Here is a 17,827-nt window from a genome sequence, read left to right as displayed (position 1 = left end):
CACTATTCCGTTTATACTGTTTTAATATGTGTGCGAAATAATATATACTCCCTCTGTTTCATTCTATAGTGCCTATTGTTTTTTGGCACGGAAATTAGCGCAAGAGTATTTTTTACACAAGACCCCTAGCTGAACGGTTTGAGATCAACGTAAAATTTGGGAAATCCATATCTTCCTAACATACCATAACAATTTTGGGACCTGAACGATTTGGGAGTTGAATGGAGAGGGGGTAATTGAAAAAAAGCTAAGCTACAACCTTATATTCTGAAACAAATGCCAAAAATCTATAGGCACTATAGAAAGGAACGGAGGGAGTACATTGTAATATACACATGCTATTTTTTTTGGCTACTTTTACAGTACCTTTTACTTCTCCTAGTGGAGGGAGAGGTATGAAGTCAACCGACGGCACAGATTCAACGACCTAGATTAGGCCCAGCAGGCCCAAGAAGCTGAGTATTAGAAAAAAAAAAACAGTATTCGGGATGCCTTGGAGAACGCAAGCCCACACGCCCAAGCGGCTCCACCTGACCCGCCGCCGCCGCTGTCTCCTCCCAGTGGCCGCGGTGTCTCGCCGCAGCGGCCGCGTACGAGCGGTGGTTGCAGTCCGTCATCGCCGAGTTCAATCTCTCGGGGGCCGCCTTCCTCAACCGTGACACCTCCCACGCAGCCTGCGCCGCCCCGCGGTTCACCACAGGTGGTTCACTCCGGTCACTGAATAGATCCCTATCCATCTCCCCCACAAATCTCAGAGCTTCCCCTTTGAGGTTTTGACTAGTACTAGCAGCCATCTAAATTATTGAGACCTCATCAGGAGATAACTAAAGAAAATCGTGTATGATTAGTTGATTACCTCTCCAAAGTCCCAGCACCTAATTCTACTCATGTTTCACATATGTTGCATCTTTTGGTCTGGAACTTTGGATAGAACTGTCTACTTCCAACATGTTCTACCCCTTTTATCGTCCTAGGCATAGATGAATTTCATCACGAATTCACTGAGTTATATTTGTTTTGTTAGAACTCAGAGCCAATCTACCTTTTTCAATGTTCATATCAACTAGATTGTCAGGAGCTGAACTTCTTTGACCACTAAAATGAGTCTCTAGCCCCTGTCCCAAGTATCTGTTCAAGTTCATATTTAGTGTTAACTAAATACTAGAGAGGACACAAATTTTACACTCAACTTATAGTATTGACTGAGAGAATTTCTAGGAGGCTTTCCTATCCTTTTAATATTGAATGGCAATGAAACACCAGGCTAACTCTTAATGGTGCTTCATATGCAGCTCCATCTTATACATAAAGTTGTTTCTTTAAGACATGTTTTACTTGACTAATAACATGAATCTTACTTTAATGATGGAAGTTTCAGACATGGAGGGTGAAGAGTACCGCCGCGGGGTTAGCAGGAAGGATTCCAGTGCTATATTGAATATGCTAAGGGCAAAGGGTTCAATGTTAGAAAGGAAGAGGTGAAATACTTGCCACGGTTCAGGTGGCTTTATACGAGCTTTATACAAGAATACCATACATTGCGAACTTTGAAAGACTGGACTTGAAAAAAACTCAAGGCCCAAAATGCACAAGATCCAGATGTTGTATAGTTGGTTGTTGGTCACACAGATTTCCAGAATATTTTCCACTTTGTTTTTATCTCAACTCGTTTTGAACAATAGGTTTAAATGAACACGTGTTATTGTGAATTATACATGTATTAGTTATTGTGAAATACATGTGCAGTACTAATTATTGTTGTGAACTACATGTATTTGTTATTGTGAAATATATGTACTAGTTATTGTGAACTACATGTACTGGTTAGTTTGCACTACATGCTAGTTCTGCATACATTGCTCAATCTGACAACCGATTCATGCAAGGTTGATTTTTATTCTTATACTATAATCATATTGGTCAATCTGGGAATTACTAGTGGTTCAGAATAATCATATATATAGATCTAGACTACATTGTGCCAACCTGGAAACATTTTCCTGAAACATAGGAACCTGAGAACATACTGCAAACCTGCAATCAAATATATACATCACAACCAGGATAACTAGGTACATTTCCTCAAATAACTACTGAGATAGATCAACATTCTATGATTTTGGCAACACAGCGCTGAATTTTATTCATTCAACTAACTATTTAATTTATAAAATATTGCAAACACACAATATTATATTCAATCATGATCTTTTCGTACACACACAGATATATACAACCTCTGATCCACAATGCACACGGTGCATAAACAAATCCACATCCAGCTACCAAAAGTACAAAAGCCACCTCCTTGTCTCTAACTCTCATCTCTTCTCTATGAGCTCTCTGAATTGATTTTGCTTCTTACTTTAATTTCTTAATCGCTGCTACCAGCTTAGTATTTATCTTGCTCCTCTTCTGGATTTCTTCTTCCATATGTGTGATTCCATTCTGACTCCTTGAAACTGGCCTCACAGTAGTGCTTTCATGCTACAACTACCGTGATTCCACATTTTAGAAGGGAAAGAAGATTTCGCCTACATCAGATAGTAACTTCAGTACACACTACACAGTTCGGATATTCATATTCAGCATGCTTCCATGGGTAAAGGTTCAAGCCAGTTTCTCAGAGTAGTGAGTATTCCATGATCAAGGAATTCCTCCTGAACATTCTCCCTGCAAAGAGTCATATACACATGATAATAATTAGAACTAGCTATGATAGAGATAGCAAATGGATACAAATACATCCAGGCTTCATTTCAGCTATTTCTTCTGTTACTGAAAGACTTGAACCGTGACAATTGTCACTACAGTGTTGAGCTGCTGCATTGCTTCTGTCACACAAGTGCCTCTTTCTTCTTTTGTTGTTCAACTGCTCGAGAGGAGGTTCCTGAGTAGTGACAATTGTGAATAAAAATGCACATCAGGCAAACTATTCTGAATAAAAACGAGCAAGTAAGTAAATGCACAGCAAGTAAATGCTCGAGAGTAAGTAAATGCACATCAGGCAAACTATTCTGAATAAAAATGAGAAAGTAATACATCCCAAAAAGGAAAACACCACGATCCAGTTCAAACTTAGATGTTGTCGGGAGCCCACATCAGTAGACCACTTCAATTGAGTGTTGAAGCATTCATGTCACTGTTACATATATACCTAACGAGGAAATACATGGCACGAAGTCATCAAGTGCTAGCTTTGGGTGATTTGGATTTGGTCAGTACAATGCCAATAATAAGGATAACAAACAACTGAATTTAAACAGCTTAAGATTGACAAAACTAGGCTAACAAAAATCTAAATCCTCAATTTCAAAATTTGGGGGAAAAAACTTGAGACGGTATGCAGTCAATGCTCATGTTTCAAACAACTCACAAACAATTGGTGACACAAGGTACTTGTTATTAGGTGTCTACTTATGTTACAATACAAGTCAGCAAGTTGGTAGCCACCACATACTGAGCAAACACAAGCTACTACGGCAGATCTGAAACAGGTAATGGCGAGTAAATGCTGCAACTACTCAAAAGAGAAACTTCCGACTAAGCATTTCTCGAAGTTTCAGCTCCAGTAGAGGGAAACATACTAGCTAAACCAGAAATCGAACCATTCTTAGCCATTTACACATGAGTAATTTAAATAATACAAACATGAACTCAGTGGACAGTTGAAAGTGCAATTTAACCGAAGTTCTTCAGTCTAGTACCTCTGGAGCTCAGATCTCCTACTTGCAGGCGATCAGCAGGGCCGAGGTGTCTACTAGTTGTAGCTCCGTCCGAAGCACGGGGTGCATCGAGAAGTCGGTCGATGATGTAGCCCGTAAGGTACATGGACTCCGGCATCAGATCAAACTTTTCATGCGCTTCGATCCAGTCGGCGAGGATGCCCCACATCTTGGAGTTGATCTCCACCTGCGAGTGGATGTAATCGCAGGGGCAACACTCGCGGAAAAAGACATGGGGAGGCGCCCTCGTCGACGATGGCCACCGGAACGCTGCAGCGACTCCAAGGAAGTTGCCTGGGGTGGCGCATATGGAGATCGGCTCGGCGGCATCGACGCAGCGAGGTCGAGTCGCGGAAGAAGAGAGGGTTAGGAGTTAGGACTGTTTTTTTTTTCAATGGACACAGGACAAGTTGGGCTCTCTTGGGCTGAGCCTGTCTACGGCTCGCGGCGCCGATTTTGACTTCACCGGACGAGTAGTATGAATCATACTTCTCATCTTTTTTGCCCAGGTATGAATTGTTGTGAACCCTTGGATTGACGAGTATGGATGGTTGTTATTTATCTGGGGGTACCACAAAACAGCTCATTTTTTTTTACATACTAGTACAAATGCCCGTGCGTTGCCACGGGTACTAAATTTCATTTCTCAATGCACATATATAATTCACAACTTTCTATAAAAATTAAAAACAAACACTCACTCCAAAATTTGCATTATCCATGTTTAGAAACATGATATTAGGGTAGTCGTACACTTGTACATAAGGGAATAGCTTTAGGAAACGGGATCTCAATTGAGGAACAAGAATTCTTGTATATCTACAAGAATATTATGTTGATTCCTTCGCTGAAACAAACACAGATGGTCAAGAGCACGATTAGCTGGTCAGCAGGTCAATTAAGGGAAGGAAACAAAGTAAAACATTGAAAAATGAGGAAGATAATAAATGATGCAACATGTCCTTGACACTGCAGCGGGATCCATAATCTCAAACTTGGCGGCAACAATGACGATCTTCCTGTCGGCAAGGCAACAGAACCGGCAGAGGTCCAAGTTTGCACGGTAGAACCGGCAAAGGTCCAAGTTTTGCATGGGCCTTCTCCCTCTGCAGGTGTAGCAGCATAGCCATGGCCTCGCTGAAGGCCAAGGTATGACGGCGAGGCTATCCTCTTCCACCTAACCCTTCAACACCTCAATGATGTCCCGTGCTGACTACTTTGTCATGCTCGAATTGAAGCACATCAGTATGAACACACATGCAAACTGGTTCTTTCAACATAATCTTTTTTGGCAATGGTTTTTCTTACAAGTGCGGATGACGGGTCGCACAAATGATGAATCTCCCTCTTCATAGTATTAGAGATTGTCATATGTACTATCGATGGCGCCACTATAATAATGTGAAAAGTATAATACCGTGTGATATCTCGTAAAAAATATGACTGTACCTGAAAACTAATAACCAAGGAGTTAAATATTTATATTAAATGACCACATGATCAGAGCAAAGTAAAAAAAGATTTGTCCACTATACATGACAACATAAAAATATCCAATTTCTATTCATTATTCGTGTTTAGTCTAGAATAAATTTTGCTTGTTCCAAAAAGTTGAATACTACTACGAGCATGGTGTAGTTGAAACAAATTAAAACGTAGTCAGCACAAGACAATAACAAAACAATTACAGAAAATCATCACTACGTATTCAAATCATTCGAGAAAAAACTCCTGCATCCTCTTGAAGCATATTCTCCGGACTCAAATGTCCCAAAATATCCAGAATGACAAGACTTGAATAAGCAGAACAATCATGCATTTGTTCTTTCCACATATCCCAAATACTTGCAAAGAAGAGAAATATGATCAAGTAAAACCTTGCAAATTAATTCTCTGCCACATTCAATTTTATACAATACTGACATCAGCGCTCATAAATCCCAGTTGAATCCTTCTTTTGCATAGTCCTAACTGTATTTCTTATACAATATTGTCAAGGTTGCATCTTTGTACATCTTTACACTGTTATCTAGGAATCAGCAATAAGTTAATACATGAGAGATGATATTCCAGTAGTAACATATATCAACACATTATGAACTTGATTTTTTGCTGCTCCGTTAAAACAACACAATCTGACATATGAGAGATACCAGTGTAATAAGTTAATAAACATCAGAAACAATAAACCCCTTGTATGCTTTAAAGGTGGCTTTCCTAGACCCAGATAAAATCTTGTCATTGTTCTCAGAATAGCTCTTCAAATCTCACGAAGCAATGCAGAAGATGACAATATCTCCCTTTGTAAAATCCACCACCAGGTATATGGAACAAAATGAAGTTACTAACAAGTCCACAATTAAGTCACTATTTCCAAGCTCTAGAAAGATCTTTATCTTATTGTACAGTGTATGAATCTTATGAATCTGAAGGGCAGCGTTGAGACAAAACCTTAGAACTTCTTGCTCAACCTTTTTAAGATATGATTTATTTGTGCACAAGAGATCTCCTGTTCCTGTGGCCTGTGGCATGTGGCCGGATGCTTTTGATTCAGAATCATTCACCTCAAGCCACGCAATGTGTTGCTTGCTCTTCATCAAGTGCTCCGATGACAAGGTCACATCCAGAATAAAATTGGATTTGAGTTTTTTACACTTCAACATTTTACTGTTGCTATTTTCTTCTTAGTGTGCACATTATTTTTTATGTCATTTTAATACTACCAGTCAAAGATAAATACATGAGAAAGACATATCGGTACAGGCCCTGCCTACGTAAATGATCAACCAAATTAAGAGAGAGAACTCAAATGTTAAAGCTAATGCACATATTTCGAGATATTCTTATGCATTTGAATCAGGAAAGATGCTCCTAACAAATGTGATAAGTGATGCGATTATAAGCTGGGATTCCAAAAGTAGCATTGGCTCCCTAGACCTGATTTCTAGAATCTATATCTAGTAATAAAGGAGTAATGTTTCTGCCAAAATTTTCGTCCAACAATTTTTTAGACCATTTTGCCCTCCCACCAAAATACATAATACAGACAAAAGCCACTATACCGGTTCAGTTTATACTCTTTCTAGCGCTCGTCGGTCCAAGCAGCAGGGAAAGCAGTCGCGGCGCGTCGCCCGCGTGGGAAGGCGAGCCTCGCCGCTCAGAAGGGGTGGGGCAGACATGGGCGTCGCCCTGATAGGAGGAGGGGCGTCTGGTGTGCAGTTGGACAGAGGGGGCGGTGTCGGGGTTGGGTAGAGAGGAGCTCGACGCGGTGACAAGAGAGAGGAGAAGGGGAAAAGCATGAACAATCGCAGAGGACACGACGGTGGCGAGCTCGATTAGGATGAACCGCAACCAAAATACGAGTACCAGATGGTGCTAGATGCACAACAATTAACAAAGGCTGCCCTGTCTCCTTCACCACTGCATGCACTGCACGCATGCCTGCACCTTAGGCATGATTAAAGATTCTGCGAGGCACAGTGGAAAGCAAATAAGGGCATGCGTGATGTGGTTACCTTGAGTTGAGCTCGCGGACAGGGCAAACTGTCGGTGCACGAAGAGTATCCCATTTGACGAGAGAAGGAAGAGGTAGAGACAATGTTCAAACCGCTCGAGCTACCCGCCGCCCCCATACCTCCTGTGAACAAGAGCCGTACCAGCAAGAAGACGACCATAATATTATGTGTACTAACATTAAATTGTTTTAAATTTGTATCTTACTAATAAAAATTAAGGATGGAGCCCACCATTATTACAAGTTAGTGCAGTGAAGGGTTTGCAATCTGATTTTATTATGCATAATTATTTTTATCATGAATAAGAGAAAATGTGACCACCATCGACAATGGTAACAAATAGAAGAGGCATGACTGCATGAGTGTTTGAGTATTTGTCTTTCCCAGTGCAATGCTCGAGCACTTCTGCTAGTATACTATAACTCGAGTATCTAACTTCCAATCTAATATTGCTTAAAATACAATGTCCTCTCCCTTAAGTTTGGAGTACCATTCTGACTAAACAAGATGCACCATAGACTAAATTGAAGCATGAGATAAACTCTACTGAACAATACAATGTTTGACACACAAATTTTAATAGAAAAAAGGAACATCAATAATTTGTGCTAGATTCAGTGAGATAGGAGAGAGACGGACGCTCCTGGCTCGTCCCCGCGGGCGAGTCAGGGCTAAACCCTAATCCCTCCTCCGCCCCAGACCCACTCCGCCCCCTCCTCCGCCGCCGGCGGCGGGAGCCACCGGGCAAAGCTCGCGCGGTGCCGCCGGCGGCGGGCATCTCCACCAACCGCATGTCTGTAGGGGCGCGGGTAAACCCGATGGCGGCGGCAGGAGCTCCATGGCTGCCCAGCGATGGCGACAGCGCTGGGAAAGGCGGCGACGGCGCTGTAGATGACGGCAACGGCGCTTGGTTGTCGGCGACGGTGTTGGGCGGCCGGAGTTGGCGCCGTGGCGGCGCGGGTCGGCCAGCCCAGATCTGGGCCCTTCGGGCCCGATCCGGGGAAGGCGGGCCCCGGCCGGTCTGGGCACCTGCGCCCGGGTGCGGTCACCCACCTGCTCCACGCCCGTCCTCCTCGGCTCCGAGCGCAGGGTGTTGATGCTCTGGCCGGGTTGAGCTTAGCCTAACGCCATCTTGGCATGGTGGCTCGAGGCGCCCGTGCAGCGCTGGCGGCACGGTTGGCGGTGCTGGGTGGCCGGCGATGCCTCTCTGAGGTGGATGCGCGCAGACCTGCTAGCGAGTCCTCCCTTGGTTGGTGAGCGCGTGAGCTCTGGGCGAAGAGCGGACAGTGCGTGCGGTGGTGAGGTACCATTCTCCGGGAGAAAGCCCTGCCTTTCGGGGCCGGTGACGGCGACGCCTGAGGGCGCCGTTTCCTCTGTGGCGTCATCGAGGAGTTCCGGCATCTCCCTCGCCTAGGGTCTCAGGTTCCGGGTGAAAACCTTAGATTTGACATGCCAAATCGGGTGACGGCGGCGTCTTTGACGTCGTACCCTCCATGGAGGCGTCGTCTTTGGAGCTTTGAGTTCAGGCCGTAGTCCTTCCTCGTGGATCTCTGTGCTGGCACATGGGAGGCGCCTTGCGATGCAGGTGACGCGCTAGCCTCTTGAGCGGTGATACGTCTCCAACGTATCGATAATTTCTTATGTTCCATGCCACATTATTGATGTTATCTACATGTTTTATGCACACTTTATGTCATATTCGTGCATTTTCTGGAACTAACCTATTAACAAGATGCCGAAGTGCCAGTTGCTGTTTTCTGCTGTTTTTGGTTTCAGAAATCCTAGTAACGAAATATTCTCGGAATCGGACGAAATCAACGCCCAGGTTCCTATTTTGCCCGGAAGCATCCAGAACACCCGAGAGCCGCCAGAGAGGGGGCACAGGCCCACCAAACCCTAGGCCGGCGCGGCCAGGGGGGCCCGCGCCACCCTATGGTGTGGGCACCCCTTCGACCCTCTGGCGCCGCCTCTTCGCCTATTTAAAGCCTCCGTCGCAAAAACCCTGACACGTTCGACGAAACACACAGAAACCATCCAGAGCCGCCGCCATCGCGAGACCAAGATCTGGGGGACATGAGTCTCTGTTCCGGCATGCCGCCGGAACGGGGAAGTGCCCCCGGAAGGCTTCTCCATCGACACCGCTGCCATCTCCACCGCCATCTTCATCACCGCTGCTGCTCCCATGAGGAGGGAGTAGTTCTCCATCGAGGCTCGGGGCTGTACCGGTAGCTATGTGGTTCATCTCTCTCCTATGTACTTCAATACAATAATCTCATGAGCTGCCTTACATGATTGAGATTCATATGATGATGCTTGTAATCTAGATGTCGTTATGCTAGTCAAGTGAATTTTACTTATGTGATCTCCGGAGACTCCTTGTCCCACGTGTGTAAAGGTGACAGTGTGTGCACCGTGTGGGTCTCTTAGGCTATATTTCACAGAATACTTATTCACTGTTATGAAGAGCATAGTGAAGTGCTTATTTATATCTCTTTATGATTGCAATGTATTTTGTATCACAATTTATCTATGTGCTACTCTAGCAATGTTATTAAAGTAGTCTATTCCTCCTGCACGATGTAATGGTGACAGTGTGTGCATCCGTGTTAGTACTTGGTTTATGCTATGATTATGATCTCTTGTAGATTATGAAGTTAACTATTGCTATGATAGTATTGATGTGTATTATTCCTCCTACATAAGCATGAAGGTGACAGTGTGCATGCTATGTTAGTACTTGGTTTAGTCGAATTGATCTATCTTGCACTCTAAGGTTACTTAAATATGAACATTGAATTGTGGAGCTTGTTAACTCCGGCATTGAGGGTTCGTGTAATCCTACGCAATGTGTTCATCATCCAACAAGAGTGTAGAGTATGCATTTATCTATTCTGTTATGTGATCAATGTTGAGAGTGTCCACTAGTGAAAGTCTAATCCCTAGGCCTTGTTCCTAAATACTGCTATCGCTGCTTGTTTACTGTTTTACTGTGTTAGTACTGCTGCAATACTACCACCATCAACTACACGCCAGCAAGCTATTTTCTGGCACCGTTGCTACTGCTCATATATATTCATACCACCTGTATTTCACTATCTCTTCGCCGAACTAGTGCACCTATTAGGTGTGTTGGGGACACAAGAGACTTCTTGCTTTGTGGTTGCAGGGTTGCATGAGAGGGATATCTTTGACCTCTTCCTCCCTGAGTTCGATAAACCTTGGGTGATCCACTTAAGGGAAAACTTGCTGCTGTTCTACAAACCTCTGCTCTTGGAGGCCCAACACTGTCTACAGGAAAAGGAGGGGGAAGTAGACATCAAGCTATTTTCTGGCGCCGTTGCCGGGGAGGAAAGGTAAAAGGTACTCACACTCCGGATCTCGGCTACTAAGCTATTTTCCGGCGCCGTAAGTACTCAAAGCTATTTCCTTTAGATCCTGCAATTGCATCTTTTTGTTTCTTGTTTACACTAGTTTGGCATAATGGACAAGAATGAGCTTCTTATGCTATTTCCTGATTTAAAACATGGATTGTTTGATGCGAAAATTAAAAAACCTATGGAATCTTATTTGCATGCTGGTAGTAATATTAGTATGAACGCTTTGAACACCATTGTTGATAATGATATAGAAAGTTCTAAGCTTGGGGAAGCTGGTTTTCATGATCTTTTTAGTCCCCCAAGCATTGAGGAGAAAATTTTCTTTGATGATACTTTGCCTCCCATATATGATGATTATAATGATAGTGGTCTTTTAGTACCGCCTGTTATGGAGAATAAAATTGATTATGATTACAATATGCCTCCTATATTTGATGATGAAAATAATAATGATAGCTACTTTATTGAATTTGCTCCCACTACATCTAATAAAATTGATTATACTTATGTGGAGAGTAATGATACTTTTATGCATGTGAATAAGAATGCTTTATGTGATACTTATATTGTTGAGTTTGTTCATGATGCCTCTGAAAATTATTATGAGAGAGGAAAATATGGTTGTGGAAATTTTCATGTTACTAAAACACCTCTCTATGTGCTGAAATTTTTGAAGCTACACTTGTTTTATCTTCCTATGCTTGTTACTTTGCTCTTCATGAATTTATTTGTGTACAAGATTCCTCTTCATAGGAAGCATGTTAGACTTAAATGTGTTTTGTATTTGCCTCTTGATGCTCTCTTTCGCTTCAACTACTATTTCTTGCGAGTGCATCATTAAAACTGCTGAGCCCATCTTAATGGCTATAAAGAAAGAACTTCTTGGGAGATAACCCATGTGTTATTTTGCTACAGTACTTTGTTTTATATTTGTGTCTTGGAAGTTGTTTACTACTGTAGCAACCTCTCCTTATCTTAGTTTTGTGTTTTGTTGTGCCAAGTGAAGCCTCTAATCGAAGGTTGATACTAGATTAGGATTTCTGCGCAGAAACTGATTTCTATCTGTCACGAATCTGGGCTGTTTTCTCTGTAGAAAAATCAGAAAAATATGCCAATTTACGTGCGTGTTCCTCAGATATATACGCAACTTTCATTAGTTTTGAGTTTTCTGATCTGAGCAACTGAAGTATTTATTAGAAATTCGTCTTTACGGACTGTTCTGCCTTTTATTTCGCATTGCCTCTTTTGCTATGTGGGATGGATTTCTTTATTCCATTAAACTCCAGTAGCTTTGGGCAATGTCCAGAAGTGTTAAGAATGATTTTGTCACCTCTGAACATGTGAGTTTTTGATTATGTACTAACCCCTCTAATGAAGTTTATGAGAAGTTTGGTGTGAAGGAAGTTTTCAAGGGTCAAGAGAGGAGGATGATATACTATGATCAAGAAGAGTGAAAGCTCTAAGCTTGGGGATGCCCCGGTGGTTCACCCCTGCATATATCAAGAAGACTCAAGCGTCTAAGCTTGGGGATGCCCAAGGCATCCCCTTCTTCATCGACAAATTATCAGGTTCCTTCTCTTGAAACTATATTTTTATTCGGTCACATCTTATGTGCTTTTCTTGGAGCGTCAGTATGTTTCTTGTTTTTGTTTTTGTTGAATAAATGCTTTTGTGGGAGAGAGACACGCTCCGCTGGTTCGTATGAACACATGTGTTCTTAGCTCATAATATTCATGGCGAAGTTTCCTCTTCGTTAAATTGTTATATGGTTGGAATTGGAAAATAATACATGTAGTAATTGCTATAATGTCTTGGGTAATGTGATACTTGGCAATTGTTGTGCTCATGTTTAAGCTCTTGCATCATATACTTTGCACCCATTAATGAAGAAATACATAGAGCTTGCTAAAATTTGGTTTGCATAATTGGTCTCTCTAAGGTCTAGATAATTTCTAGTATTGAGTTTGAACAACAAGGAAGACGGTGTAGAGTCTTATAATGTTTTCAATATGTCTTTTATGTGAGTTTTGCTGCACCGGTTCATCCTTCTGTTTGTTTCAAATAAGCCTTGCTAGCCTAAACCTTGTATCGAGAGGGAATACTTCTCATGCATCCAAAATCCTTGAGCCAACCACTATGCCATTTGTGTCCACCATACCTACCTACTACATGGTATTTTCCGCCATTCCAAAGTAAATTGCTTGAGTGCTACCTTTAAAATTCCATCATTCACCTTTGCAATATATAGCTCATGGGACAAATAGCTTAAAAACTATTGTGGTATTGAATATGTACTTATGCACTTTATCTCTTATTAAGTTGCTTGTTGTGCGATAACCATGTTCACTGGGGACGCCATCAACTACTCTTTGTTGAATTTCATGTGAGTTGCTATGCATGTTCGTCTTGTCTGAAGTAAGAGCGATCTACCACCTTATGGTTAAGCATGCATATTGTTAGAGAAGAACATTGGGCCGCTAACTAAAGCCATGATCCACGGTGGAAGTTTCAGTTTTGGAGAAAATTATTAATTGTTGTTACATGCTTATGCATAAAAGAGGAGTCCATTATCTGTTGTCTATGTTGTCCCGGTATGGATGTCTAAGTTGAGAATAATCAATAGCGAGAAATCCAATGCGAGCTTTCTCCTTAGACCTCTCAGACAAAGTGCATAGAGGTACCCCTTTGTGACACTTGGTTAAAACATGTGCATTGTGATGATCCGGTAGTCCAAGCTAATTAGGACAAGGTGCGGGCACTATTAGTACACTATGCATGAGGCTTGCAACTTGTAAGATATAATTTACATGATACATATACTTTATTACTACCGTTGACAAAATTGTTTCATGTTTTCAAAATCAAAGCTCTAGCACAAATATAGCAATCGATGCTTTTCCTCTATGGAGGACCATTCTTTTACTTTCAATGTTGAGTCAGTTCACCTATTTCTCTCCACCTCAAGAAGCAAACACGTGTGTGAACTGTGCATTGATTCCTACATACTTGCTTATTGCACTTATTATATTACTCTATGTTGACAATATCCATGAGATATACATGTTACAAGTTGAAAGCAACCGCTGAAACTTAATCTTCCTTTGTGTTGCTTCAATGCTTTTACTATGAATTATTGCTTTATGAGTTAACTCTTATGCAAGACTTATTGATGCTTGTCTTTAAGTACTATTCGTGAAAAGTCTTTGCTGTATGATTCACTTGTTTACTCATGTCATATACATTGTTTTGATCGCTGCATTCATTACATATGTTTACAATATGATCAAGTTTATGATGGCATGTCACTCCAGAAATTATCTTTGTTATCGTTTTACCTGCTCGGGACGAGCAGAACTAAGCTTGGGGATGCTGATACGTCTCCAACGTATCGATAATTTCTTATGTTCCATGCCACATTATTGATGTTATCTACATGTTTTATGCATACTTTATGTCATATTCGTGCATTTTCTGGAACTAACCTATTAACAAGATGCCGAAGTGCCATTCTGTTTCATTTGTTTTTGGTTTCAGAAATCCTAGTAACGAAATATTCTCGGAATCGGACGAAATCAACTCTCAGGTTCCTATTTTGCCCGGAAGCATCCAGAACACCCGAGAGCCGCCAGAGAGGGGGCACAGGCCCACCAAACCCTAGGCCGGCGCGGCCAGGGGGGCCGCGCCACCCTATGGTGTGGGCACCCCTTCGACCCTCTGGCGCCGCCTCTTCGCCTATTTAAAGCCTCCGTCGCGAAAACCCTGACACGTTCGACGAAACACACAGAAACCATCCAGAGCCGCCGCCATCGCGAGGCCAAGATCTGGGGGACAGGAGTCTCTGTTCCGGCACGCCGCCGGAACGGGGAAGTGCCCCCGGAAGGCTTCTCCATCGACACCGCTGCCATCTCCACCGCCATCTTCATCACCGCTGCAGCTCCCATGAGGTGGGAGTAGTTCTCCATCGAGGCTCGGGGCTGTACCGGTAGCTATGTGGTTCATCTCTCTCCTATGTACTTCAATACAATAATCTCATGAGCTGCCTTACATGATTGAGATTCATATGATGATGCTTGTAATCTAGATGTCGTTATGCTAGTCAAGTGAATTTTACTTATGTGATCTCCGGAGACTCCTTGTCCCACGTGTGTAAAGGTGACAGTGTGTGCACCGTGTGGGTCTCTTAGGCTATATTTCACAGAATACTTATTCACTGTTATGAAGAGCATAGTGAAGTGCTTATTTATATCTCTTTATGATTGCAATGTATTTTGTATCACAATTTATCTATGTGCTACTCTAGCAATGTTATTAAAGTAGTCTATTCCTCCTGCACGATGTAATTGTGACAGTGTGTGCATCCGTGTTAGTACTTGGTTTATGCTATGATTATGATCTCTTGTAGATTATGAAGTTAACTATTGCTATGATAGTATTGATGTGTATTATTCCTCCTACATAAGCATGAAGGTGACAGTGTGCATGCTATGTTAGTACTTGGTTTAGTCGAATTGATCTATCTTGCACTCTAAGGTTACTTAAATATGAACATTGAATTGTGGAGCTTGTTAACTCCGGCATTGAGGGTTCGTGTAATCCTACGCAATGTGTTCATCATCCAACAAGAGTGTAGAGTATGCATTTATCTATTCTGTTATGTGATCAATGTTGAGAGTGTCCACTAGTGAAAGTCTAATCCCTAGGCCTTGTTCCTAAATACTGCTATCGCTGCTTGTTTACTGTTTTACTGTGTTACTACTGCTGCAATACTACCACCATCAACTACACGCCAGCAAGCTATTTTCTGGCACCGTTGCTACTGCTCATATATATTCATACCACCTGTATTTCACTATCTCTTCGCCGAACTAGTGCACCTATTAGGTGTGTTGGGGACACAAGAGACTTCTTGCTTTGTGGTTGCAGGGTTGCATGAGAGGGATATCTTTGACCTCTTCCTCCCTGAGTTCGATAAACCTTGGGTGATCCACTTAAGGGAAAACTTGCTGCTGTTCTACAAACCTCTGCTCTTGGAGGCCCAACACTGTCTACAGGAAAAGGAGGGGGAAGTAGACATCAAGCGGTATCGCGGTGGCTTGCGCGACGAGGATCTTCATCGGATAGCGCAAGCAAGCCTCTGGATGTGCAGTGGTGGGCTGGCCTCTGTGCTTGATGGTGGGCTGCTGAAGACTGCACACTTGCACGTCGGGTGAGGTTGCTGGGAGCTAGCCGCTGCGCCGACGGCGTCCCCGGATCTGGGCTGAGGCCGGAGCAGCAATGCCCACAGCTGAGCCGTGGTGGGCTCGCGGGATCCGGGTGGTACGCGACTTGGCTGCGGATGGCAGGTTCTTGGTAATTTCGTCGATGCACAAGCACGGCGACTTTCACCGGCATGGGTCCTGTTTAGCGGAGGAACTCTCTCTGTAGCATCTTAGAGAAGCACTCGACGGATTTCGGCACTTTGTCGTAGTATCGTTTTGAGTGTTGGGTGTGTGTGTGGGTGTCTCGGTCTTGTCTTAGGCTTGTAATGTAAACTCCTTTTTCTATTAATCAGCCTTTCCAATAAAATAAAATTCTATCCATTTCATCATAAATATATAAATCCATTTATCATACCAAAATGTTAGACGTTGGTTGAGACTGGTAAACTTACACATACAACAAAATTATAGAATGCTTAATAAATATCCAAAATGAACATACCAGGTGAGTGCAATGAGTACAACTCCATGAGAAACGACCCTGCCAGTTTATCTAGCCCTGGCATTAAATCCAGCACTCCTTTACTTGAGAAGATGGAGCACACGCAAACCTTCTTCCTGTCGTACAACAAGATGTGCATGAAAATGCAAAGCATCAAAAATAGGCTAGAACAACACTGAAATTATGTCTTGTAAACACAGTAATGCCATCCACTAACAGCCATACGCATCACTACGTATTAATGAAATATGCTTTCTGCGAGCTTGTGTGTCAAAGGTAAATTTTCAAAGTCAGACTTGCAGGCTGAAGGGCATCAATTAGTCTGAACCTTTCTTATCCCCTGATGGCTTTTCTTGAAGATTCCTCCTAGAAACAGGAAAAGAGGACCTCTGTCAACAAAGGGCTTAACCCGGGAGAAGCAAAAGCGAATTCCAGAAACAAAATCTAAAGTTAATAAAAAAAGGAGAAGCCCTCTATCAACCATCATCGGCTTAACTTGTGACGTATATGTAGAATTTATGTCCACCTGTATAGATCGTGTGCCTCTTCCCATCTCGTCCTAACTGGCATCAAATCAAAGAAAAGGAATATTACCTCTGCACTATGGAGATGGAGCTGAGTCAATGAGCTGCAGGTTAGCACCAGTGGCTCACCTGATGATGTAGGCCAGAGCCGCTGATTGGTTTGTTGCCTTGACGGATGCTTGAAGGCTGGTAGGAGGCTGAATCGCGGGCTGTAGGCTGCAGGGGTCGTCGACCGGCGGTGGACGGGTCGTCTTGTCGTTGGATTTTGAGGAGTGGAACGGCGATCAAAGCATTCCCCATCTCGTTGAGAAAAAAATCCGGCCGGCCGATTAGCTGCACCAAGATCGACAACCTTGATGAGTGTCCCGTAGGAGAGCTTCCTAACCTATTGTCAAGCCGGCGATCTGGTCATCCGTTCGCCGGGCGCCGCATCCCTCTCGCCTTCGGTGCGGGTGCACGCGCTGCGTTGGAGAGGAGCGCGCCGGTGCAGCCACGTGCTTGGTGCAGCGCGCCAGAGCGACTCCTCTACGCCGACCGGATCGAAGGGGCGGAGCAGATGGGCGGGGTGAACGCCAGATCAACGGGTTGAAGATCGAATCGATGAATTTTGGGGAGATCGAGCAGGGGTAGGTGGATTCGGCGGCGGCGGGGATGAAGCCTGAATCGATGCATTTGGGGGAGGTCGAGCAGTGGAGCAGGTGGATTCGATCTGCAGGTTTCATTGGGCCTGGCCCATGTGGACGACGGACGGGGAAGCGCGACGACGAAAGGAACGACGAAGCTTGACGTATTGTGGATGGCAGAATAAGGAACCACTTTAGTCTTTTTAAGTAGTAGAGATACATCAAGTTTATAGTGTCCAAATTCGAAAAAACATCAAATTCCATGTGTTGTCCATACAAACAAGAATTAGAACTGGATACACCCTTTGATTCCAACAACAAATTTCGACTACTGGTTTTATGGAATAAACATAGTATTATTTT

The 17,827-nt window shown here is 43.2% G+C and overlaps 1 protein-coding gene and 1 long non-coding RNA gene across 11 annotated transcripts; one reads left to right on the top strand and one right to left on the bottom strand.

The window, feature by feature from the left end:
• The first annotated feature begins 485 nt into the window (after positions 1–485).
• On the top strand, positions 486–1,586 carry LOC127301999 (uncharacterized). Its single transcript, XR_007852572.1, has 2 exons — positions 486–700; positions 1,379–1,586. It is a non-coding gene; the product is annotated as an uncharacterized lncRNA (long non-coding RNA).
• Positions 1,587–5,433: 3,847 nt separating this feature from the next.
• Positions 5,434–17,617, bottom strand: LOC127301998 (uncharacterized). Of its 10 annotated transcripts, none has more exons than XM_051332333.1 (6): positions 16,971–17,617; positions 16,814–16,880; positions 16,646–16,683; positions 16,318–16,429; positions 7,241–7,362; positions 5,434–6,025 (listed from the first exon to the last, which is right to left on the bottom strand). In XM_051332333.1, the coding sequence occupies exons 1-6, from the start codon at positions 17,139–17,141 to the stop codon at positions 5,993–5,995; spliced, it is 543 nt and encodes a 180-aa protein (XP_051188293.1). In that variant the 5' UTR covers positions 17,142–17,617; the 3' UTR covers positions 5,434–5,992. The 10 variants fall into 10 exon arrangements, 7 of the variants coding, with proteins under 7 accessions (XP_051188293.1, XP_051188297.1, XP_051188292.1 ...); XM_051332337.1 differs by having other exon boundaries at positions 5,434–5,754; XM_051332332.1 differs by having other exon boundaries at positions 5,434–5,747.
• Positions 17,618–17,827: the final 210 nt, after the last annotated feature.

This window comes from Lolium perenne, chromosome 5, assembly GCF_019359855.2.
Source record: "Lolium perenne isolate Kyuss_39 chromosome 5, Kyuss_2.0, whole genome shotgun sequence".
In the NCBI taxonomy this organism is placed as follows: Eukaryota; Viridiplantae; Streptophyta; class Magnoliopsida; order Poales; family Poaceae; genus Lolium; species Lolium perenne.
The sequence above is the reverse complement of the archived record's forward strand: the minus strand, read 5'-3'. Positions and strand labels throughout refer to the sequence as shown.

Excerpts from the sequence above, each read along its gene's own strand:
- LOC127301998 (XM_051332332.1), bottom strand. The coding sequence starts at position 17,141 with ATGGGGAATGCTTTGATCGCCGTTCCACTCCTCAAAATCCAACGACAA. Across the intron at positions 16,881-16,970 it reads GCTCTGGCCTACATCATCAG|TTAGGACGAGATGGGAAGAG; the intron begins GTGAGCCACTGG and ends ATTTGATGCCAG. Across the intron at positions 16,684-16,813 it reads ATTCTACATATACGTCACAA|GAGGAATCTTCAAGAAAAGC; the intron begins GTTAAGCCGATG and ends TCCTGTTTCTAG.